The 24951-nt window shown below is 39.0% G+C and overlaps 1 protein-coding gene and 1 long non-coding RNA gene across 5 annotated transcripts in view; one reads left to right on the top strand and one right to left on the bottom strand.

Annotated features, from left to right (window-relative positions):
* The window catches only part of LOC133650447 (uncharacterized), a 71200-nt gene extending 56579 nt beyond the window's left edge, over positions 1 to 14621 (top strand). Inside the window, exons 2-3 of the long non-coding RNA XR_009826231.1 lie at positions 14151 to 14202; positions 14447 to 14621. This is a non-coding gene — a long non-coding RNA (uncharacterized LOC133650447). The remainder of the gene's footprint in view (positions 1 to 14150; positions 14203 to 14446) is intronic.
* The window catches only part of LOC133650444 (disks large homolog 4), a 181269-nt gene that overhangs the window by 73106 nt on the left and 83212 nt on the right, over positions 1 to 24951 (bottom strand). For all 4 annotated transcript variants that reach the window (XM_062047677.1, XM_062047676.1, XM_062047674.1 and 1 more), the window contains exon 2: positions 7394 to 7555. In XM_062047677.1, the coding sequence (XP_061903661.1) occupies positions 7394 to 7555 (162 nt within the window). The remainder of the gene's footprint in view (positions 1 to 7393; positions 7556 to 24951) is intronic.

The following is a 24951-nucleotide window of genomic DNA, read 5'->3' as shown; positions in this document are numbered from 1 at the left end:
AGAAAGGGAAGCAGTGTCCTGTCCACACTGTGTATAATGGGGGGCGGAAACCTGCTGACCACTACTGGAGATATAGTTGGGTGCTGAAAGGAATACTTTGTGGTTCTCCTCACTCTTACAGACACACCCTCTGTGAAGGAGGCAGAGTCTGAGGTTAAAAACGCGGACATGTTCATCAATGGAGCCAAAGTTGCTGAGGTAATCAAAAAACTGCCCAGTGGCAAGACCTCAGGAGAGGATGAGATTCGCCCCAAATACCTCAAGGCTCTGGATGTTGTGGGACTGTCGTGGCTGACATGTCTCTTCAACATAGCATGAAAGTCTGGGGCGGTAACTCTGGATTGGCAGACCCGGGTGGTGGTTCCCCTTTTCAAGAAGGTGGATCAAAAAGGTGCATTCTAATTATAGAGGGCTCACACTCCTCAGCCCCCCGGGGAAAGTCTATTCCAGGGTGCTGGTGAGAAGAGTCCGGCCGTTAGTCGAGCCTCGGATTCAGGAAGAACAATGTGTTTTTTTTCCTAGTCATGTAATACAGGACCAGATTTACACCCTTGCTAGGGTACTGGAAGGGGAATTGGAGTTTGCTCAACCATTCCTCATGTGTTTTGTGGATTTGTAGAAGGCATGCGATTCTGTCCCTCGCAGTGTCTTGTGAGGGGTGCTCCAAGAATACGGGATCCGTTGCTACGGGCCATTCGGTTTGCATTGCCGGTAGTAATTCAGATATTGTCCCAGTGGACGTTGGACCCTTTTTCACCGGTCCTGTTCATTGTTTTTATGGATGGAATTTTTAGGCGCAGTCATAGTGTGGAGGTTTTACAGTTTGGTGGCCAGAGGATTGCATCTCTACTTTTTACAGATAATGTGGTCCTGTTGGCTTCATCAGGCTGAGACCTTCAGTGTTCACTGGGGCAGTTTGCAGCCAAGTGTGAAGCTGCTGGGATGAGGATCTGCACCTCTAAATCTGAGGCCGTGGTTCTCAGTCTGAAAAGAGTGGACTGCACCCCCCAGGTTGGGAGTGAAGTTCTGCCTCAAGTGGAGGGGTTCAAGAATCTCAGGGTCTTGTTCAAGAGTGAAAGAAAAATGCAATGCGAGATTGACAGATGGATAGGTGCAGCGCTGGCAGTGATGCAGTCACTGTACCGGTTTGTTGTGGAGAAGAGGTAGCTGAGCCTGAAGGCAAAACTCTCGATATACTGGTCAGTCTACTTTCCTACTCTTACCTATGGTCATGAGCTTTGGGTAATGAACAAAAGGACAAGGTCGAGATCATAGACATCTTATAAGTAGACGCAGCATTGGCTGCTGTTACGCGAGAAATTCGGCCGCCATCTTGAAGTGGGGATGAGGAGCCGGCTACCAGCCTAAACTGACAGTTGACAGGTAGAAAACAAAGATGCCGGGCTGGTGTTCAGCGTTTTCCTGCTCAAATGAGCGGACTCTTGAAAATAGGAATCGGGGGATTACTTTTCAAAAGAAAGATTTAACATTAACGTACTATTGGTTGTATTTTGTGAAAAGAATATTACCACAGAGTTGAGAAGGAGCAAAGATCTTAAGTAGTACTGAAATCGTAGCCGCTAGCAAACAAGAGTATCAATCAATCAATCAATCAATCAATGTTTATTTATATAGCCCTAAATCACAAAAGTCTCAAAGGGCTGCACACGCCACAACGACATCCTCGGCACAGAGCCCACACAAGGGACGTCGATGTGAATGACTATGAGAAACCTTGGAGGGGACCGCATATGTGGGTAACCCCCCCTCTAAGTACAGTCCCAAGTGGATCCACATAACAGTGAGAGTCCAGTCCATAGTGGGGCCAGCAGGAGACCATCTCGAGCGGAGACAGGTCAGTAGTGCAGAGACGTCCCCAACCGATTCACAGGCGAGCGGTCCACCCTGGGTCCCAACTCTGGACAGCCAGCATCTCATCCATGGTCACCGGAACCGGAATAACCCGGCGAGGGGGCAAAGGAGAAAAGAAAACAGCAGATCAACTGGTCTAAAAAAAGGGGGGTCTATTTAAAGGCTAGAGTATACAAATGAGTTTTAAGATGGGACTTAAATGCTTCTACTGAGGTAGCATCTCTAACTTTATGTAACAGTATGACCATAATATAATTGCTTGTCAATGAAATTAATTAAATAAAAAAATTTCATACTTGAATAACATAAAGTTGAAATAAATGATGAAGATAAAGATTGTAAAAGCCAACAGGGGTAAAAGTTAGGACCACGGTCCAGATTGTGTAAGGGGGGGGGGGGGGGGGGGGGAATATATGTTAGCTAACTAGACAATCAGATGGACAGTGGCTATACAGTATTATACAAGTCTAAATTTAGTCTAGCTTTCCAACCCAATTAGCCACTGATTATGATGCATTCTCATTTTAGGCAAAGTATAAGACAATACTTTCTTAACAGTATAATTGTAACCAGGAATAAGTCTTCAAGTAACAATATTCAAATACTAACATTGTTGGGTAAGACAGAATTTGGTTTTATTCTGAATCCAGAGAAACAGATTGGTGGTTTTAGCTGATATAAAGACTTTCAGGTGTTTACGTATGTTTATGTTTAAGTATTTGGCAAACACTTTTATCCAAAGCGACATACATACAAAATACATACAAAACAATCACTGTAAACATTATCATTTAAGGGAAGAATGTACAAACGTAATACAAAATATCAATACAAAGTGTCAAGACAGAATAAACTCTATGCTGCTGCAGCAACAGAGATACAGTCTATAGGTCCCTAAGATATATAGATATCTAATGTATTCATACATTGTTTATGTAGGATATACGCATGTATATATAACCTAATCATATTGTTTCTTGAACTTAAAAATAGCTGACGTTTTTTTTCCCCTTTCTCTGGGATTATATTCCCAGTTTTAATCTCGGACGTCTGGTCACTTATAGCATTTAAGAATATTCTATTACTGTTAAGCAAACTATGAATAATAAAACACGCCAAAACATGTGTCCTTTATCATAGCTACACGTATGACAAAAAAAATGTGTGAAAATCAGTAGTATTCAGTGAGGTCAGATTAATTAAATGCGCTGACAGTTCATTGCTCCTGCCAAATGAATTGCACTGAGTGGAGCGGATCACCACTCCAAAATGGCGGCCCCGCGTCTCGTCAGTGCCAGTAGACAGTAGCGGTCGATGCTGCGTCTACTTATAAGATGTCTATGGTCGAGATAACAAGCGGCAGAAATAAGTTTCCTTCGCAGAGATAGGGTGAGGACCTCCGACAGTGTACAGTAAATTATTGTTTTATTAAATTGGTAGTTTACATTTCTTGTTTAGCACTTAGCATAACTGCTACATGATGCTTAGTGTTTCACTAAAGATAGATCTTTTTAGTACACAGCTTCTAAAACTCATCCTACTTAAATTGAGGCTCAAAAATATTATGTTCTGGATCATCATTTGTCTCAAAGTAGTCTCTGTTGTCTCTCATGAAGACTGCAAGGAGTGGTCATGGTGTTGTTTTTGAAGGGAAAAGCAAACGTTGTGAAATTAATACACAGCTGTATGCTTGAAATGAGCAACATACGACTTAAGTTAAAATGAAGTTTAGCGCAACTTAAAAGGGTATTTTGGTTGACATTTGAATTGTTTGACTTAATGAGGTTCCTCTGTATTTTTAGATATTGTTACGGTGGGACTTCACTGACTGAGCTCGCATGCAGATGTGAAGCTCATTAAAAGATCATTAAAAAGAGTTCATGGAGTTTTGTGCTGTGAGTTGCTCCTTGTAGCCGTGCTACCTGGAACTCACTCCCTAGTGCCCATCTATCCACACAGCTGTCAGTTTGAAAAGCTTTCCCTAAAATACCTCACAGCACCCCGTAGGACAAATCTCCATTACCGGCACAGCTCAAACTGAGTAGGATCTGATTTAAATAGCAGGGGCAAAGCTCAGTCTCACAGCCTCTTCTCTTCGCTCATTAAAAAGAGCGGATTTTAATGGACATATAGGCTGTTCCTCCGTGACATCGCAGTCCCATGTGGGACATAGATAAACACTTCCTGCTGCCTCAAAGCAAAGTCCAGTCGAGCTGTTGAATCACACTACTGTGCACATGGAATCATTTACCAAGTGAACATTATGGCTTGCATTTTGTAAATGCAGAATTACTATACTGTACCCTGTCACTGCTTCATGGTACAGTATAGTAATTCTGCATTTACAAAACGCAAGCCTATTGATGCCACTTAGCTTTGGTGTGTAGATTTGTTTGTGTTTGAAAGACGTGTGTCAACCGGATATCAGACATGAGTTCAGTGTCTGTACAGTAAGCTCAGCTGCCTTTTATTTACTTGGAGATGATGGTGTGAATGTGAGCATGGAGGGGTTTCTGTCTCTACATGTACCCAGTGATTGACTAGCACCCAGTCCAGAGGTCCTGATTTATAAAGGTTGCTGTGCACAAAAAATCTTTATAGGGATTAAATGTGTGTACATAACTTTCACCGCGAATGTTATTCATAGAAACTTTTTATGCATAAAAGGTTGATTAATCCTGTGCACTGTTTCAACCATGCGTAGAGCTCATGCAAAGTTTTTAATACATGGGAGTCAGCGACGCTCGATAGTGTCACCACCAAATAAAGCTCATACTCACATACATAAAACACATACAGTATGCACTATTAAGTACATAACAAAACATATTTTACGATGTATACGTTTTTCTCTAGTCCTGGATGCATTGTACATTTAGTTGTTATTTATTCAGATAAATATACAGTAGGTCGGGTATTGACTTTTGTGTTTAAGCTAAAGACCAAAAATATGGATTGCAGCACAATGTTTATATTTATCTTTTTTCAATACAAATCTCAAGCAGACTCGCTGCATATACACAGCCACTATGAAACCTAAATTAATATTACCACTCATCAGTTTGTGATCATAGACTTGATTGGTCAGATTTAGTCCAAACGGTTGGTGCCAAAACCCCAAATATCTATATTCCAAAAAACCAACCGTTTGGACTAGATCTGACCAGTCTAAAAGTCTATGAGCATGAACTGATGAAGCCTACTCGAATGAGCGGCAAAACGTCTTCCAAGACAAACCAAGCAGTCCGTTTGCGAACGATTGAACGCCCTGAGATATACATGTATGTGTATTATATATGTGTTCTTGTGTTTTTTCCTTACTCCTTACACCACCTGCAGTTTCTAGAAATTAGTTTTGTATTTGTGTGCATTTTTTTACGATCTTAAAATAGCACAAAAAACAACAAAAACTGTAATACCCCAAGACTTTGCACATGGCAGTTGGCTTTCTACCAAAATAATTTTGTTTTCTTTTATTCATTAATAAGGTCTACTGTATCTGCTGATCGCTGGAAACTTTTTTTTGTCAAAAAAAGTGCAGCACGGTAGTTTCTATTTTTTTCCCATACAAGACGTGCACAAGGTACTCCCTAACCAGTGCAAAACTTTTTGCACTATTTCCCACTCTACTGACAGCAGTCTGCGCTTCATGATAAATTATCATCGTTTACCACAGCTAAAAAACAAGCAGCAATAAAACTTCTCGGTGTTATTGCCTATACGGCAGGGCTGTATCAGGCCTGCGAAGAGGTTTAATCCGGCCTGCGGCCCACAGGATGAGTTTGCTAAGTATAAAAATGAGCTGCAATCTTTTAATCTGTTCTAAATGTGTCCACTGAATGTCGCAATAGCAATTCAAGCGTAACCCATGTCACACGTGACAGCTTGTTTAAAGATGTCGTGTCAGCTGTCTTTAAGTGCCCTCTGGATTGGCTGCTGCTACTCCAATCAGCGCAGGTGCAAGCAATCCGCTGCTCCTGTTGTGGCTGGCAGCAGATGGCGGCAGACTGATGCTGTAGCAACGCACAATACCTTCTTTCATTGTAAATTAACCACTCAACGGATAAAATTACTAAATGGTAAGATGCAAAGACTTAAGTCAACTTGACCATCATCTTTGTAGTTAGAGTTCTGTGCAGCCCTCGCAATTGGTTGACAGCGTGATGCGCACTTTAAACTCCGTTGTAAAAATGCGTGTTTCTACATTTGTTGTTTGTTCTATTTTATTTTACAGTGGTTAAGTTTGTAGTTATGTTACCTTGATTTTGGCTGTGGTGTAATTTAGAGAAATGTTTTGTTTGTATTGAATAATTGTAATATTTGAATGATGATAAATGAATGGGTTGTTGCAGTTGCGGATATCACCAATGCAGTGGTTTGAGAAAAACATTTGGTTTCTTTTCCAAACACGTCTTTAATGGTTAACTGCCAACATGAGAATGCTATACCGGAAATGCTTAATGTTTAATGGCTTTGGAAATACACTGATACAAAGTCTAAATTCATGGTGTTTTTGAAACGACACAATTTTTTTCCCTCTGAAGTGTTTTAGCAATAGGATTATTTGTAATAAGTACATTTTCAGAATGTTTTTGTTCTATTTTTGGCGGAAGTAAAACAAAGAAAACAATCTGTAGTTGTCTTTATTTTAAAGTTATTTTGCCATGATTTTACCAGTCCGGCCCATGCGGTAATAGATTTTCCTCCATATGGCCCCTGAGATAAAATGAATTTGACACCACTGCTTTACGGCCTTCCACCATGTAACCTATTAGGATAAATGGATCTGACTAGTATTTCTTAAATGCACCTCCTGTCCACTTGCACTTCGATTTTCATGTTTTTTAGATAGCATATCCAATTTCCCCAAACACTTATTCACACATTCCTGGTGTGAAGTTACCTCCTAGATACACTGGGTTGGTATTTTACATGAAATGATACATATACATTTCATATTTCTGATTTTAAAAGAGCCTAGTGTAATAACGTTATGTATTGTCATTGTTGTGACGAACATCACATGGATAATCTGTTTCAATGTTAGCCAATGTGTTCCTAAGGAATATGTTCCTCCCCCATGTCAAGAAGTGTGTTTATGTTCTACACCAGTGGTTCTCAAACTTTTTTCACCAAGTACCACCTCAGTAAACACTTGGCTCTCCAAATATCACCTTAATGACCGACATTAAAATACAGTAGCGTAGTAGGTCTAAATATTCGTTGGAAACAAGGCAGAGGTTTTATTTAACAAGTATAGGAAATATTTTTAGCCACATCAGACACAGTTTGAACATAAACACTGTTTGAATATTTAATTACGTGATTCTTTGGCACACCACTAAATGGAGCGGATGTACCACTAGTGGTACCACAGTTTGAGAATCACTGTTCTACTCAGCTGTGTACATGGTCCACTCTTAAAGTGCTGACTGTTATGAGCACAAAGAGCTGTTGTAATGGTGTTACATATTAATAAGCAACGATCAGAAGTGCCTGTGCGTGTTTGTTTGCTCCTTACCTTGACTGGAGAGATATGCGTGTGTGGTGTGTAGCCATGTATGGCCTCCATGGCAGCAAGATTCTTGTCGCTCATGTGAAGCATTTCGGCACTTTTCCCTGGAGCCAGATGTGCTGGACTGTGCTCCAAGGGGGGCGTCTCCTCATCCTGGTACCTGTACTTCTGCAGAAACAAATCAATATATGGAATAAGAATCAGTTATTGGCATAGACAGAGCTGTACCGCTAAGCTTTTTCACTCGGAGCACCAGTGGACCCCGACTTAAACAAGTTGAAAAACTTATTCGGGTGTTACCATTTAGTGGTCAATTGTACGGAATATGTACTTCACTGTGCAACCTACTAATAAAAGTCTCAATCAATCAATCAAAGTGCTACTAAATTAAAAAAAATAGGAGCACAAAATGTTTTTGTAGCACAGAAGAAAATTAGGGCCAATATGAAATGTCTCAAATATCACAATATTATTGTTAACACCAAGCGTACACATGTGCCCACATACATATAGACAATGCCATCACCAGGCCCAGTATAACACTATTAAACACACAGAACATCCCTGAACTGTGCTAGCACTGTTCCTAACACAAGTGCAGGGCTGGGTGATATGGATCAAAACTCATATCCCAATATAGTATGGCTTATAAACTAACACACAAGTGGAAATATTTCTTGACGTAACTAAATATCTCCACCATGCCTTGATTTTGCATTTTAGAGACTGAGGGGGATGCCAAATACACGAAAACATGTACCGATAAGTAAGAAAAGTAGGTTTTGCATAAAACTATCCCAACTTAAGAGGTGTTTTGAGATAAGAAAAAAGAAAAAACCTTGACATTAATATAAAAAATGTCAAATGTAATCTTTAATCTTCTTTAAAAAAAACATTGTTATGCTCAGCTGTTTAGCTAACACAACCACAAAAACAACATGTGATATAAAGCAGTGGTCCCCAACCACCGGGCCGCAGCCCGGTACCGGGCCACACAAGAAATTGAAAAAATAAAAAACAATTTAAAAAAAAAAATTAAATCAGCATATAACAATATATACATTATACATCAATATAGATCAATACAGTCTGCAGGGATACAGTCCGTAAGCACACATGATTGTATTTCTTTATGAAAAAAAATATATATTAAAAAAAATAAAAAAATAAAAAATACCCCCGTGGGACAAATTTTCAAGCGTTGACCGGTCCGCAGCTACAAAAAGGTTGGGGACCACTGATATAAAGTGCCCTATTTTAAGAGAACATGTTTAAACGTCAGCAGCAAGATGAAAATAATTGACCTTTAACAATGGTGTTTTTATAGGTAAACATTATTGTAGGACATACTCACAAAGATTTTAGCCAGGAACACCAACCTGCTAACTGCTTCATGATGCTGTGTGACAGGCTGTGTTCTGACATTTACTTTTAAAAGTTATTAATTATAGTTACTCTTTACTTTACCAAAAAGTAATTGAAGTACTTACTTAGACTTGGACTTAGAGACTTAGACTTCCTTTTATTGTCATTCAAATTTGAACTTTGCAGTACGGATAAGAACGAAATGTTGTTGCATTAGCTCGTTGTAGTGCAGGATAAAAGAGCAATAAGGTTCAGATATAAATAAATAAATTACTGTACAGATAAATATATTGCACTGTTGCATATGCATCCACATTTGTGGATGTATGTTATATTGTCCTTATATTCCAGCAAGTTAATACGTTTTTGGGGTGAATTGAGGGGATTATTATGATGCGTTCAAGAGTCTTATGGACTGAGGGAAGAAGCTGTTACAGAACCTAGAGGTTCTGCTACAGAGGCTACGGCACCTCTTTCTAGAGTCCAGCAGTGAAAACAGTCCTTGGTGGGGGTGGGTGGAGTCTCTGCAGATTTTCTGAGCCCTGGTCAGGCAGCGGCTTTTTAAATGACTATTTAATGAATGTAATTAATTACTAGGTAAAGTAATTATTGCGTTACTTAAAATATCTCACATGATGCAGTTAAGTTTCAGTGTGTGTGTGTGTGCCTTTTAAAAGGCGGTGCCTGTTGCCTAGTGTTGTTGGTGTTAGCTTAGCAGGCTAGCACTAGCAGTTTGTCGGCTCTGATGCCAGCTCTTTTGAATTTTTCACTGGTTTGTGTTACCTCTGCTTAATAAATGGATTGAATGTGCTTTCATGGCTGTATGTTTATGTCAACAAACGAGGTATTGTTTAGATGACAAGTTTGTCACTTCAATCATTGATTTGTTGTTCAATATTCCCTCCGACCCTCATAGTTACTAACGCGCAGTGCGGTTTGTGTCAAGTTTGAGTTTGAGTTTGAGTTTGAGTTTATTTCGAACATGCAAGCATACAACATGATACATCACAATTTCCAGTTTCTCTTTTCAACATGTTCGAAAAGGGCAGTTTTAAGGTTGTGGAAAAAACTTTGTCTTTTACTGACCAGTACCTCCAACTAGGACCTGGTTTCTTTCGAGTTGCAGGACTTGGAGCTCACACACAGCCTCGCTAGCTACTGCTCTGCTCCCACTGTGCATGGCACAAGTGGCAGACACACACACACACACACACACACATACACTCACACACACACACACACACACAGAGAGCTGTCAGCCCGCACAGAGTGATAAGTACTTCCGCGTCTATCACTTCTCCATTTTGGTAATGGTTTATGTTTATTTCAAACATATTATACAAATGGGCAAACATTTTACTCTAGTTTGATCAAATTTGGGTGGATTTATTTCAGGAGCAAAACACTAATTAAAGGGTAAAATCTGTATTCGCTACTTTTTTTTCCGATACTCGCACTATTTTAAGTTGCAAATGGGACTGAAATACTCGGACTGTACAGCCTTGATAGAACAATATTACCTAGGGTTGTCGCGATACAACTTTACCACTGCCGACATGATACTGATATTGGAGCCTTAAGTATTGTATTATACCGATATCAACTCGATACAATGTCAGCACAAATCATAGCACATACTTTTATTATTTTGTAGTGTGGAATGTTAGAAAATACTTGGCCAAGTGAAATTGATCAAACAGAGAACAGTGGTAGGAATTAAAAAACACTAACCTATTTATTATTAACTGTCTGAAATTGACATGTCTTTCTTTAAATTGAAGGGGAGTGGTAATTTGTTTTTTGGCGACACTTAGTTGTCAACATGTTTTTATAAAGTTAAGCGTGTGACTCTCATGACGCAGTTGAATGATGCAGACACGTTTGTTACTGCATACTTTCTAATGTAATATGCAATTATAATTGTTTTATACTTGTTTATTTTAACAAATGTGTTTTAGACTGCAATATTATTCAATTGAGGGCTCTTATTAATAGGGTTGTAACGATTCATTTTAACAACAATTAATATTGATATTTGTGTTCGAAACGATCTCATTCATCCATCCATCCATCCATTTTCTACCGCTTATTCCCCGATCTCATTCAGTGAGTTGAAATCGGTTTAGTAACTTTTTAGCAAACAAAAATAAACAGTGTGACTGTGTGAATAAATACTGGATACTGGACACTGCACGTGACGTTTCCTATATTCCTGTTATTTCTTGTGAGGGAATTATGTATAAATTAATTATGGATACAAACAAGCAAGTAAAAACATTTAATGGGTTATGCATTCACATCTTATTTGAATAAAGTGGAACCAAAACTTTAGGTTGAATGAGGAAACACTTTCTAAAAACATTTTCAACATCCAAGCAAATTTCAACAAAAGTACAGTGTACAACATTTTAACAGTAGATTTACCTGCTATATAAAGTTCCCTGACCAACCAATTTTGTTTTGATGACGCTACAGACAGGCAAAATATACTTATTAACCTTTAACGTTTTTATTCTTAAAAGTGCTAAATTTCATATAAAGTCTGCCGTTGTACTGTTTTTCTTTTTCTACTCAATTGATTTCCCTTTAAAACGATCTTGTATCGATACCTATCTTTTGGAAGGCAAACTTGTCGAACACAGATCTATATACTTTAGGAATGTAAATCGATCTATCGATATACCAATCAATCTTTACCCCCTTACTTATTAAGTATGTCTATCTTTTGTGCCATTATGTGCTTAACTGTTGTGTAGCTGGTCGCTCATAGTAGCTTACAATATAGACGACCATGCTTATCTTGCAAGATTTTAGATGAAAGCTGATATCATCCGATACGTGTATTTTTGATGATATTGGACCGATATCAATATTAGATTTGAACACCCCTAATTTTAATTTTTTTAAAAATCCTATCTTGAATCACATTACACAATGGAGTATAACACAAATAGAATATAATAGAAAGTATTTTATTGATCCCTGGGGGAAATTCAGCACCACAGTACGCTCACAATAAACAATAAACACTTCGGTATTTTTTACATGTGAATAATATAAATACAGTCTATTATACAGCATTATTCAGATGTGAATAATATAAATACAGTCTATTATACATTCAAGTACAGTCAAAAAGGAACATATGCATTATACAGTCTGATGGCTGTCGGGATAAGGGGACATTGAAATAATCTGTTCCTGAGTCAAACTGCCACCATCCAAATTGTATGACCTCAAGGCATTCAACATCAGAGCATAAAGTACTGAGTAAAAATACCACCAACCTCTGTTGTTATAATGACCTTTTGCACTGCAATCATTGAGCGATTGTTAAAAAAAAGTAGGACAGATACAATTAGAAAGATAATTAGAAGTTATTTTCACAAGCATTTACAGATGAGACGCTTGTGTGCATTTCGGTTAAAAATTATTATTACCTTTTTTTGGATTAAGTTATATATTGTATTTTGCCTGGGTTCTCTCCAGGTACTATGGCTTTATCTCACCTCCAAAGACATGCAACTGGGGATAGGCTGATTGGCAACACTAAATTGGCCCTAGTGTGTGAATGTGATTGTGAATGTTGTCTGTCTATCTGTGTTGGCTCTGCGATTAGGTGGTGATTTGTCCAGGGTGTACCTTGGACAGCTAGGGTAGGCTCCAGCCCACCCGCGACCCCGAAAGGGACAAGCGGTCGACAATAGATGAATTGAAGAATGGAATAGTAATCTTTTATATGACAGCGAGTGGCAAAACACTAAGGTGTTGCGGTAGGGGATTTTTTTTTTTTTAATATATCGTTTTGATGGATATCAAAGGCTCAAAGTGTGGAACAGTGACCATCCCCTCTTTCTTCCCTACTTTGTGGGGCATATTTTGCTGGGTTTTCTGCTCACCCCAGACTCCGTTAACTCTCTCATTGCATGTGTAAACTAAAATCCAATTAATTAAGCCTTTAAACATGACTGAATTTTGCTAAACGTCCTTTTCTTTTTTTTTCTCAAGCTCATCCTCTGAAGTCGTCTGGGGCCTTCCAGGAGTGCCCAGGAATGTGTGTTTACTTTATGTTCCTCGAAATCTCCCTTATTTTCAAATGCAAATGTAGGCCTAGGCAACATATCGATTTTATCAATATATTCAAGTTTTTTGTTGCTGACGATTTAAAAAATCAAAAATCTAATTTTTTTCTCCTTTGCTCTGGCATAATTTTTGCCCCTCAGGAGCTTCCGTGACTTGTACTGTCCCCTTACTTCCTTAGCAGCACACATCGCAAAACATGGCTAAGGTTATCGCTAACGTGAGCGAAACGTTTTTTCCACAGGAAAGAAAAGTGTTGTCACTACTTTGGTTTTGCGGCAGCAGGTGTGTAACAAGTGACTTCATGGTGCAAAGTTTATTTCAAAAAGGCATCCGCACAACTAACTTATTCCAGCATTTGAAAGTACCAAAGCCTCCAGCCGAGTGCGGGAAATACACCTCTTTACGAGGTGAACAAGAGGCAACGATAAACAAACTCCGGGCTAAAAATCACCTTACTATGTTGGAATCATTTACAGAAGATATGTCTGATGATGCTATGTAGGATGAGAAAGAAGCACAATGTGTAGAGCGATCACTAAAGCAGCTCTGCACACCACCAAGATGTGTGAATGAAAAAAGCTGCGTTTACTTTACTGAAACAAACTATAGTCCTCTCAATGATGTACTTCATTATTTGTTTGGATACAATGTATATTACTACAATTTTATTTACAGAAGTATGTTATTCAAGACAGAAGTTTGAACTTTGCATTTTATTGAGCTCAAATTCTCGAGATTATTTGCATGCAAAATGTTAAATTTTTGTTAACAAAAGTATTCTATTCAAGCAGAAGTATTGCTTCCCAATAGAAGTTCTTACTTTAATTCTTAAAAAATTATTACATAAAAAGTACAAGTTATATCTGGTTTAAAAAAGAACAATATACAAATGGAGTATCATTATACAAATTGAGTATCATTTCAAACTAATTAAGTAAAAGAAACACATTGTTTTGAATTGTCTCTGTCATTTGTATTCAATGGTTTCTTTAAAAAGTAGGGGAAAACATCGTAAATCAAATTTTTTGTGAAAAAAATGTTGGATTTTATTTTTAGGCCATATCGCCCAGGACTATGCACATTTTAATAGGGCATCAATGTGACGCTCAGAATTGTAATGTTCACTTTTTTACTTCTACTTCTTTACAGAACGACATTGTAGTAAGTACTATACCATTGCAAAAAAAAAATAATAACATAATTGTATTTTGCACAGGGCCATATGTAATGTTTATTGTGAGCATTCGATGCCGTGACTCACTGCAGATCATGCATGTTCTTCCTCGTAACCTTACCCCCACATTCCCCCCTGCAGGGATCCCACACATAGGCAGACGGCCAGCAGCCCACCGCGTTAGCCACACACGGTAGGTTTTGTCGGAGGTGTGATGACACAAAAATCTGCACGCAGCATTTTCCATTACAAGCGTCAGAAGGTGAGCAGTGTCCTATAGTTTGGCTTGTTGGCGTGGTGTTATAAAACACACCGTCTGCTGCGGCGCACTGCAGATGTGAGTGATGTCTATTGGAGGGGGTCATCAAAATATTGTCTAATAGGCTAATGTCCAGGCCTGCAACTGTACTGCCTCGCTCATCTTTTTTTGGAGGCAGGCGGAGAGGGCGGGACATGAGACCATCTCAGACAGGCTGCCTAGCAACCGGAGCAGAACAGAGATTGCAGTGCCACAGTATCGGCCCTGGATCACATTTCACTGAGGCAGCAAGCGAGCAAGAGAAGGAATGAAATAGAGATGGATATGTAGAAGCAGGGTGGGATGGATGGACAAAAAAAAAAGACAATTGACAAATTGATGCAGAGGAATAGGAATGAAAATAATGTAATTGGTTGGTGTTGCCATAATTTGAGGTTGATACTTCTACTGTACAGCATTCAGTACATCCTGAAGCTTACCAGCCTCTATAGCATGTTAATAAATTGACTATATTGGATATGAACTAAAACAAAGCCATTCAATTACACAATCGCCTGAAGCGCTTCGGTGCCTCCCCCTTTCCGGCATGACTGACCATTATGCTGCCTTCTGTCCCACTTGTGTGGGGGGAAGTGGCAGTCGATCCTTATAGGTTCCCTTGCAAAGTGTGGGCTTGAGGTACGCTCACTGTGACCAATAAATTGTATGCTTGTTGCACAGTTAAGTACTATTAGCATTAGGGCTGCAACTAAAGACTATTTTGATAGTTGATATGACATCGACTATCTTTAACAATTAGTCGTGTAATCGGATTATGTATTTATTTCACAACACTGTCTCTCTGTTGTTAGCTAGCTAGAGTAGGTAACATTCTAAATATTAGTGATGGGTAAATGACGCCTCAGTGAGCGTATGGAACATTCATTACCTGTAATGACACTACACTTATACTGTTAGTGTTTCAATTGGTCATCCTCCATCTGCTGGTGTTAAAAAGCAATTACATTTGACCTGCAAATAAAATGAATATGGCAAATATATTTAGTTTTAACGTATCCCTGCGCAGAAAGGATTGTAAATTGCGCAACTCTGTCCAATGAGCAAAATAGTAAACAGGAAAGGAAGATAATTTACCTTATTTGGCGCTATGGGATCGAAATGATCCCACAATTGTGGAAGTTTATCTTTTTTTTTTTTTAATTCCATTTAGATCAATGATTGAGATTAAAACCATTCTCAAATGTGGCATGCCATTCCTCCGACTTCATTTAGTACAAGTTGTACTAAACACAAAAAAGTTTTTTCGGATTCACAGTTTGACACTTTGCTGTCAAATGACACAGCAGTTGTATCGATCTTGTGGTTTTTTTTTCTTAAAGTGACTCACACATCAAGGGACGCTGTATCACTCCTTGTGTTTCATAAGGCATCACTGCTTCCGTCTCATTTGACCCATCACTACTACAGTAAATATCTTACCGAGGCGATTCCTAAACTGTGTTCTTCAAACAGCCAACATTTAAATGGTCCCACACATACTGCCATGAATAGCAAAGTCAAGTTATTGTCTTTAAGTGTTTAGTTTTTACTCAGTGTTTCTGCAGGGATTTTACTCTTCCTGTTTCTTCCCGGTCACCATTTTCCCTGACACGGGCATGTTTTTTGCCGTCCGGAAAAACACGTGTAATGACATCTAATTAATTTGTCGGAGAGAAATATTAGCAAATCTTGACGACAAATCGTTGCACCCCTAATTGGCATATACAAAGCATATTAACTAAAGTTAAAGTACCACTAATAGTCACACACACACTAGGTGTGGTGAAATTACTCTCTGCATTTGACCCATCCCCTTGTTCCACTCCCTGGGAGGTGAGGGGAGCAGTGAGCAGCAGCGGTGGCTGCGCTCGGTAATAATTTTGGTGATTTAACCCCCCATTCCGACCCCTGATGCTGAGTACCAAGCAGGGAGTTAGTGGGTCCTATTTTTATAGTCTTTGGTGTGAATCGGCCAGGGTTTGAACTCTCGACCTACCGATCTCAGGGCGGACACTCTAACCCATACTTGCCAACCCTCCCGTTTTTACCGGGAGACTCCCGGTATTCAGCGCGTCTCCCGATAACCTCCCGGCAGAAATTTTCTCCCGACAAACTCCTGGTATTCACGCCCCCTCCAGCTCAATGCGGACCTGAGTGGGGACAGCCTGTTCTCACGTCCGCTTTCCCACAATATAAACAGCTTGCCTGCCCAATGACGTCATAACTGTAGAATGATCGAGGGTGAGTTCTTGGTTTCTTATGTGGGTTTATTGTTAGGCAGTTTCATTAACGTCCTCCCAGCGCGGTAACAACACACAACAACAGCAGTCACGTTTAGTCTACCGTAAAGCAGTTTGTCTGCCGTAAACAGCAATGTTGTGACACTCTTAAACAGGACAATACTGCCATCTACTGGATAGCCTCCAGAACACTGAAATTCAAGTATTTATTTTATTTATATGTATAATAAAATAAATATATATATATATAGAGAGAGCTAGAATTCACTGAAAGTCAAGTATTTCATACATATATATATACATATACCTGTATATATATATATGTATATATATGAAATACTTGAGTTGGTGAATTCTAGCTTAAATATATTCCCCTCTTAAGCACGCCCCCAACCACGCCGCCCGCCCCATCCCCGACCACGCCCCGCCCCCACCCCCCACATCCCGATATCGGAAGTCTCAAGGTTGGCAAGTATGCTCTAACCACAAGGCCACTGAGCAGGTTTAGTACAGTCTTGAATATACTATACATACAAGTACTGTATAGGGGTCTTCAGTAGGCCAACGTCTTTAATTTGGCCCGCCAAACGTCACCCAAATAATAAAACCATACAGAAAGCTCATTAATAGAGAAGCTACGTAGATTGTGATTGGCTTGAAAGCTCAGTGGGTAATAATGTTTGCACTCTGAAATGTGGGAACAGGGGCTCAAACCCCAGTCAGGGTAAATGTTATCATGTACTATTGTCATTGTTGTAATTAATTTTACTTATATTGTTACATTATAATTATACATTATTTTTTGAATGGTACCAGCCTTTACAGTGTCTGCTGAGAAAAATTCTGTAATTGAGGAGCCCTGGTACTGTATATGCAGTAGTGTATATACAGTGTATGAGTATCTCAGTCTCCTCTGCAGTGGACGTTTGTGTGTGCTCTATTTATTTTGTCAAAAATACACAATTCAGAAAAATAGCCCTGTTATGCTTGTCCACTACAGAGGATATACTGCATGTATATCCTCACACAGTATGTCACACACAGTTAAACACGTACGCACGGATACATGAATGAATGTAAGGAATATAGTTGTTGATGTAGTGTGCGCTGACTCCCATTAAAGTATATAATTATTTATAATAACTATAATTGGACCTCACATGAAGAAACTGCTTCCCATGGTTTCTGTTCATGCATGCAGTGCGTTAATTACAGCATGCTGCAATTAGAATAGCTTTACCAGACCCTTAAAGTACCAGAGCAACAAAATGTATTTGGGTCCATTGAGTGACTTTATTGAATCAGTCAGTGTATGAGAGAGAGGGAAACCTGTGCATCTTAAGGGAAATAATCAGTTGTTAAAGGTCATTATAAGGAGAGTCTCTACATCTTACGTTTGCATATACTGCGATATGAATCCAACGCTGAGTGACTGAATAAGCCATCCCTTTAATGGTTCGATGAGTTGAAGTAATGTAGAGCAAATGTCAAATGCTATCTTCCGTCATCTCCGTTTTGTAATTCAAGCAGCGAGCTTTGAGCTTTTAGATGATGGCGCATTAGGCGAAGAAGGAAGGAAAGTCAACCTTGCCCTCTCAGGCAGGTAATTTCCACAAACCGGCATTTTAAAGGAACTGTGAGAAGCTCCTCATTTATGCATTAGACAGGAAAATCACTTGACAAAATATTTATGATTAATTCAAACAGCTGCTGCTCCGATGAGGATTTTACATTGTCTGCTCATTTCACATGAAGCGTGTACATTAAGAAAATTGCTCTTCGCTGCTGAATATGAATGAAACTTCATTGACTGGAATAGTAGAAGCACTAAACCAAACCCTGCTTGGTTAAACTGTTCACAAATGTAAACAAAACATTGATCACATCAACCATCAACACAATGGGCACTCTGATAAGAATGAGGCACCAGGTTTGTATTAACGACCATATGTCTGTCCACGTATAATCTGGTCAAACACCACATGCATAGGTAGGGTAATAACACAAATCATACGGTGTGGTTCACTGAGGTTTCATTGGGTGTAATCCCGCTAACTAACAAATACGATCAAAACAATGCTTCTTGTAAAATGAGCAGTTTTGTCTTTAAACAATCGATTAATCTTTTTATGAACAATATTTTATGTGTTACTATCATTACATAAATATCAGGTTTGCTGCCAGGCATCACATCTTACCGGATTGACCTGAATATAAAACAGTCCGGAATATAATATGACCTTTCTTTATTCGGAGACAAAATTACTGACAAAAAAGATAAGGTCTCTGTGTTATATGTATGAATCTGTACAGCCCAAATATAACACAACTTGTCTTTTTTGAGTTGTTTGTATTTAAGTCAATACATAATTAGGGTCACATTCACCTATTTTGATTTTGATTCTTAATAAAAATGTTTACATGGTTTAAATGAAGGTGGTAACCAGAGTTCTTTTTGGATGAAATGTCCAATTTATTAATCAAACAAAAATGTCCCCTTTAAAAAAAGACCATGAATCCGCAGTTGTTTATCACATTTGTCGTGCACTAACCTTTGCGAGATATAACAACCTTGCATATATTGCACTGCACTGATTGGTCATTTTTATTTATTTTTTTATACACAGTCATGCCAAACTTTTAAGCGCTTTTGAACACTGTCCATGGTTGTAACGAGACCTTCTTCTTTTTCTTTACTACGGTAATTTCCGGGCTATAAGGTGCTACTTTATCTCCACATTTTGAACCCTGCGCTTTATACAATGCTGGGGCTAATTTATGGATTTTTCCAGGTTCACAAACTTCACTTGCTACGAGTAAATTTAGCCTCGTAACATCAGAACAATGAAATGGCCGAATCAAACGCACTCAGACAATCCTGCAGTCAGCCTTTTAGTATGTTATGGATTCACCATCGTCGTGGCGAAGACACAATAAAATGCACCCGACGCAGCCCCAAAGCTGAAGACAATCAACCCGGCCATTGAAAAAGGAAACAGCCGCTGCAGGGAACCTAAATCCACCACCACTAACAGTGGTGGTGGATTTAATTGTAATTCCACAGAAGTACAAAGGCCGCGATCCATGACCTCTTTCCGATAGTCTAATGTTATGTGAATGAACACAAGCGCTTGTGTAAATATTTCATGTTTCAATGTTGACCCCTGCGGTTTATAGACGGGTAGGTGCTCTAGCGTTGGTCAGTAGCCTATATGTACAAAATAAAATTTGCGTAAAAATTAGGTGGGTATGTTTTATTTTACAGTAGGTGCGCTATATAGCCCTGAAATTACGGTATTTCTTCTTCATTGGTGGCGGGTATTTGTTTCTTGTTGTTCGGCGGCTGTTTCTTCTGGTCGGGCAATAAAATTAGGAATCAAAGGAAAACTTTTTTTTTCATTGCGGTACAATCGTAATGTGGTTCCCATTGATGCTCAACCCTATATGTCACAGGTGTCAAACTCAAATCAAATCAAATCAAATCAACTTTATTTATAAAGCACATTTAAAATTTACCACAGGGGTAGCCAAAGTGCTGTACAATGGGCAGGGGGGCCAGATATGGCCCGCTAAAGCCAGGAAATATTGTGCATCATTTAAGTACTTTATCTTTCTTACTAAATATATTTGTTCTTTCCATGTTCAACAGTGCACTTGCATATCTTTTAACCTTTAATATATTATCTTTTAATGCAACAAATATTTTCATGATTTCATGTATTTTTTAAAATAATTTTCTGTCCAGTGCTCTAATTTTTGTCTCCACTTACATCTTGCCTCTATTCATCTTTAGTCTTAAAGCTGGCCCCCTCACCTCTCCCTTATTGGCAATCAGGCCACACCTGTCCCTGGTTGCCTAGCAGGATGCTTCTTATGCCAGCCCTGTCTCCTGGACAGGATAATTTTTCCTTTGTACCTCAATGTGCTGCACACGTTCGTAATGCTTTCTGTGCCAGGTTGTGTTTTGTGCACCTCCTTGCTGCACTATTTTTTGTTGTGTTTTTCCTAATAAAAGGGTTGCCTATTTTCTCTGCATCCCAGGGTCAAGACCAACAACATAGATAATAACAAATATTACATTGTCATATATATCAAAAAATTTTTGTTAAAAATTTAAGTACATACTTACATTCAGTATCTGCTTTAGTTATGATTTTAAACAAGTTAACTATCAAAATATACGTTAAAAAAAATTGCAAGCAAATGCATAGGCAATTGTTTAATAATATTGTGAGACATTTGTACATTTATGTTCATATATATTTACTGTGGTGTAGCCGTTAATGAAAACGATTTTGCCACCCCTGCTATACGTAATTAACAAAGGTAACAATGCTCTCCTAGTCTATCCTTCATGCTGTTATTTCAACTTCAGTCTATCCAATTCCAAAAATACCACCTTCTCAGTTGATTTTCACCTTTATGTTTTGTCTCAAGCGTCCAACCCCAACACAGCAATCTCCTCACTGGCATGATCACGATTTCAGTTGCCAGCCAACACCTACCAGCTCTGCACTTTTTTATTTTTTGGAATTCATGAAGACGCGAGCCCCGCGAGGACAGGCGATCCACTCATCCTCCGCCAATGCTACCTTCAGACTACTCTCCAAAGTGTTTCTGCACAACACTTTGACAAGTGTTAGTCCTCCTGTAGCTGAACACGGTGCAGCAACAACAACAACATATCACTTTGCATTCACCATGGGGCAGAATACTTAAGGTTCTGCCAGTACATAAAAATGTATTAAGCCTAACATCCAAGCAAGACACTGCAATCTCCCACACGAAAAGAAAACATACATTCAAGGTTGGGTCCCAATCACTGAGTAATAGAGCAAATATCTTTGTTCAAGTGGTGCACAATATTTAAAGGTAAAATATGCTCTCTACTTTCCTACGAACACGTCTAAAAATATAAATTCCCAGTGCAGCACACTAGTATCATTAAAAAAAATACATAAAGAAAACATATTTTTTCCTATGTATTCCGCATTTCGTCTGCTTGTGTCCTCGCCCGAGTACATTCCCACTTGTTAATTTGTTTTCTTGAATTAATGAGACTGTATCTTAATCTAGCGAGATAATTCATCGTTGACGTTGATGATTGTCGTCACATTCAAAAATCGGCTTATGTTTATGTCACCAAAAAAGGAAATGGAGGAGGGAAGGGATGAAGGACTAAAGTAACGGTCACACTTAATTGTGGTTGTTAAAAAATCCAAAGATCCAATTATGCATCTGCAAAGATAATAATGCTTCATTTGGATTGATACTTTCAAAAATCGGACAATATGTTTAATAGTGATTTCAGTTTGTAGTGTGCAGTGGAACTCATTCATCTATATTGTTATAAAACTCTACTCACTGCTCAGACACACAATGATGTTGTACTGAGTGTGTCGTTTGTAGTATATTTTGCTCCTGCACTAGGTGCTGGAGCGTTAAGTTTATTAATTTACTGAATTACTGAAAACAAACACTTCCATGCAAGGCCAGTAGTCTTATGTCCCAGTATTCTCTTTAGTTCTCAGTCAGCACACTGCACTTTTAATAAGATGCACATCTCTGATTGGCTGCCTTTGCATAAACACGAGCGAGTCAGAAGTTCACTTCAAGCATCAGTGACAATGCAGTTTAAAAGATAATCACTTCGCACATTGAAATGCAACACAGCTAGTGCACATAGACTTCCGCAGCCTACTGTAGTAGAATACAGTACAGTGAATGTAGGGAAAATGAGGCCTATTGGTGTTGGTTTTATTTGCTGGGAAAAGAGAAGAGTTCAATGATGGATTGTTCTTGTTTTAAACAATCGGTGAGTCTCTTATACCCAATAACGTACACTCCTCTATTTCTCTCTTCTCACTATTTCCCTGCAGTGTTTCTTCCATTACTTTATTATTATGCACTCATGTCTAGCAGCCGACTCGCTCATAGAGATGTGACTGTTTTGAACGAGTTCTGTCTTTTGAACGGCTCTATTAAGTGATCGAGGACAACCTATTTGAAGATATAAGAATACAGTGTTACCCTTAACTTACAAGTAATTTAAGATATGAGCTCTCTCTCATTTTTTATGCTTTAAATTGCGAGCATAAATTTGAGTTACAAGCCTCCCTGCTGTTTGTTGAGAATTGTGAGAATGAAACCTTTAAGATCCGCCCCAAAACATCTGGCCTTATTAGCTAGCAACAGCCAACAGCCAGAGATCGACACAATCCTGCCTTTCAACCACCGGAACGGAGAAAGCGGGTGCACAGAGAAGAGGGAATGGACGACATATACCGAATTAAAGAAACAACTCATAAAAAACATGACCGATCTTGCAGCCAAATGGCGAGGAAGCCCGTCAGTCTGCCCCACACCCAAGCAGTAGCCAGCTTGCGCAGCAGCTTAGAACGCCGAAAGAAAACATTCAAAAACAGCGGACAAAGCCGGACATTTATCCATGAAAATATGGAGAAGCTGTCAATGGTTTGCCCGACGTATTCCAGTTTGTTTTGTCTCCTGGCTCTACAAACTGGACGATCGAGGCGACCTTTGCTGACTGGGTCTCATTATTTATCAAGGTACTTAAACATGCATGTCTCTTGCCATCAACTCTGACTTCCGGCCTGTCACTCAAAGAAGGTAAGAAAGGGATAAATGGATGGATGGATGGATGTTTTGAGCTTGTAAATTGAGTTACCACTGGATACCACTGTACCACTGTAGGCTTGACTCATAATCTCTATGTAAATGTAATAGACCCCAAATTAGTTCTTTCTATTCATGGCTCAAAACGGCACAGTGGCGTTGGTTTTTGTTTTTGTGTTAAATTTGACACAAACTGGATAACATTTTTTCAATAGGAAATAATGTAGGCCCCTCAATAATCTGTTTTAGACACCTAAAAATATCAGCAGAAAACACATTTTATACAGTATAATCCCAGTTTTACATGCGTAAAACAATGTGAAATTCTTACAAATTAATGGCATTGGTGAAGATGGCGATTAGTGCAGAAGTAGTTGCTGAATGGCAACTTACTTTGGCCCAATAGTGGCGTGTTTTGCAGTAGTACTCAGTAAAACTCAGTCACTAGTGTCTGTTTTTGTTTTGTTTGGGCACTTTTTTTTTTCTTGCATGCAATATTTAGACGTACGATTCTAAAAAAAAAACTGAGGCAAAAAAAGTGAAAACCAAGTTGCCACTCTATTCTAAAAAGTAAAAAATCAGAGTTTAAACTCAGATGGTTCACTGTATAAATAAAGTTAATGACCTGTCCACTAGGCTCTAAAACCTCTATGACTGTACTGGTCATATGTTGTATCTCACATAATTATACGGATGACCTGTTTGTTCTTCCAACCTTTTGCAAAGAAGCGTTTTTGCAAATTTAATGCATGCGATCTCCATTGAAAAACCTTTCAAATAATGCTCGTTCAGCACAGGATTATGTTTACCGTTAAGTCCAAGGTTGGCTGTTTTTGCTTGGTTTGTATTTTGAAAACTTAAAGGGTCATTTATTTCCAAGGCTTTGACATTGTGCATGTGCTACTGTGCTCGGACAACCAGCGCACAACATCTGTAGCGTTTGATAGCAGATGAGGCGTAAAGAACACGTTGGCAGAGGTGACCCTGGATGGTTCAGTCCAAGACATGGACTGCATCAATAAATATGTGCTGCCACTCTTTGTCAAATAATGAAATAGGTTCGATTTGTATGAAGGTAATAATGTGATATGATCATATGCACATTATAGCTATATAATGATATTTAATTCCACATTAACTCTTGGTCATTTCAATGTTTGTCTGACACTGGGTCACCCGCTGCCCATTTTCCAGTAAAGATTTCCCAAAATCAATCCTAAGGATGAAGTAACAATTGATCTGTATATAGACATGACAACACGCTGAGCTGAGTCATGAATCGTTAATGCATTGATAGTCAGTTTTTGCTCAAACTCTATCCCATTGACGTCTTCGCGCCGCACAGTACTGTATCCTAAAGACACTTTCAGCAAGACGGTCCATCTTCATTAAACCTTGTAAAGCCATCAATGAGCATTAAGCATAAGAGAGCCATTAGAGCACTTCTCAATGCTTCCAGCCGCATAAAGACCATTTTAATTACCATCCTGAATATAAGATGACTGTTCAACAGCAAAGGTTACGCAAGCAACCTTTGTAGGGATAGGTGATCCTTTTAGTAGCAATTTTTTACAGATCTGCACCAAACACAGCGACTGAAAGAAAGCTGTGTACAGTAAAACACTATACCTGGCCTGCAATGATATTGATAAATGCTGTCCCAAAAGGCCCGGTCAAATAAAGCAGCACCAATAACAACCCGCCATGGGACCGCTACCGACTGGACACAATCTGTTAAAAGGCTCCTCATGTTGCCTGGTGCATAATG

The sequence above is a fragment of the Entelurus aequoreus genome, linkage group LG05, assembly GCF_033978785.1.
Source record: "Entelurus aequoreus isolate RoL-2023_Sb linkage group LG05, RoL_Eaeq_v1.1, whole genome shotgun sequence".
In the NCBI taxonomy this organism is placed as follows: domain Eukaryota; kingdom Metazoa; phylum Chordata; class Actinopteri; order Syngnathiformes; family Syngnathidae; genus Entelurus; species Entelurus aequoreus.
Note: the sequence above shows the minus strand (reverse complement) of the source record. Positions and strands in the feature narration are given on the sequence as shown.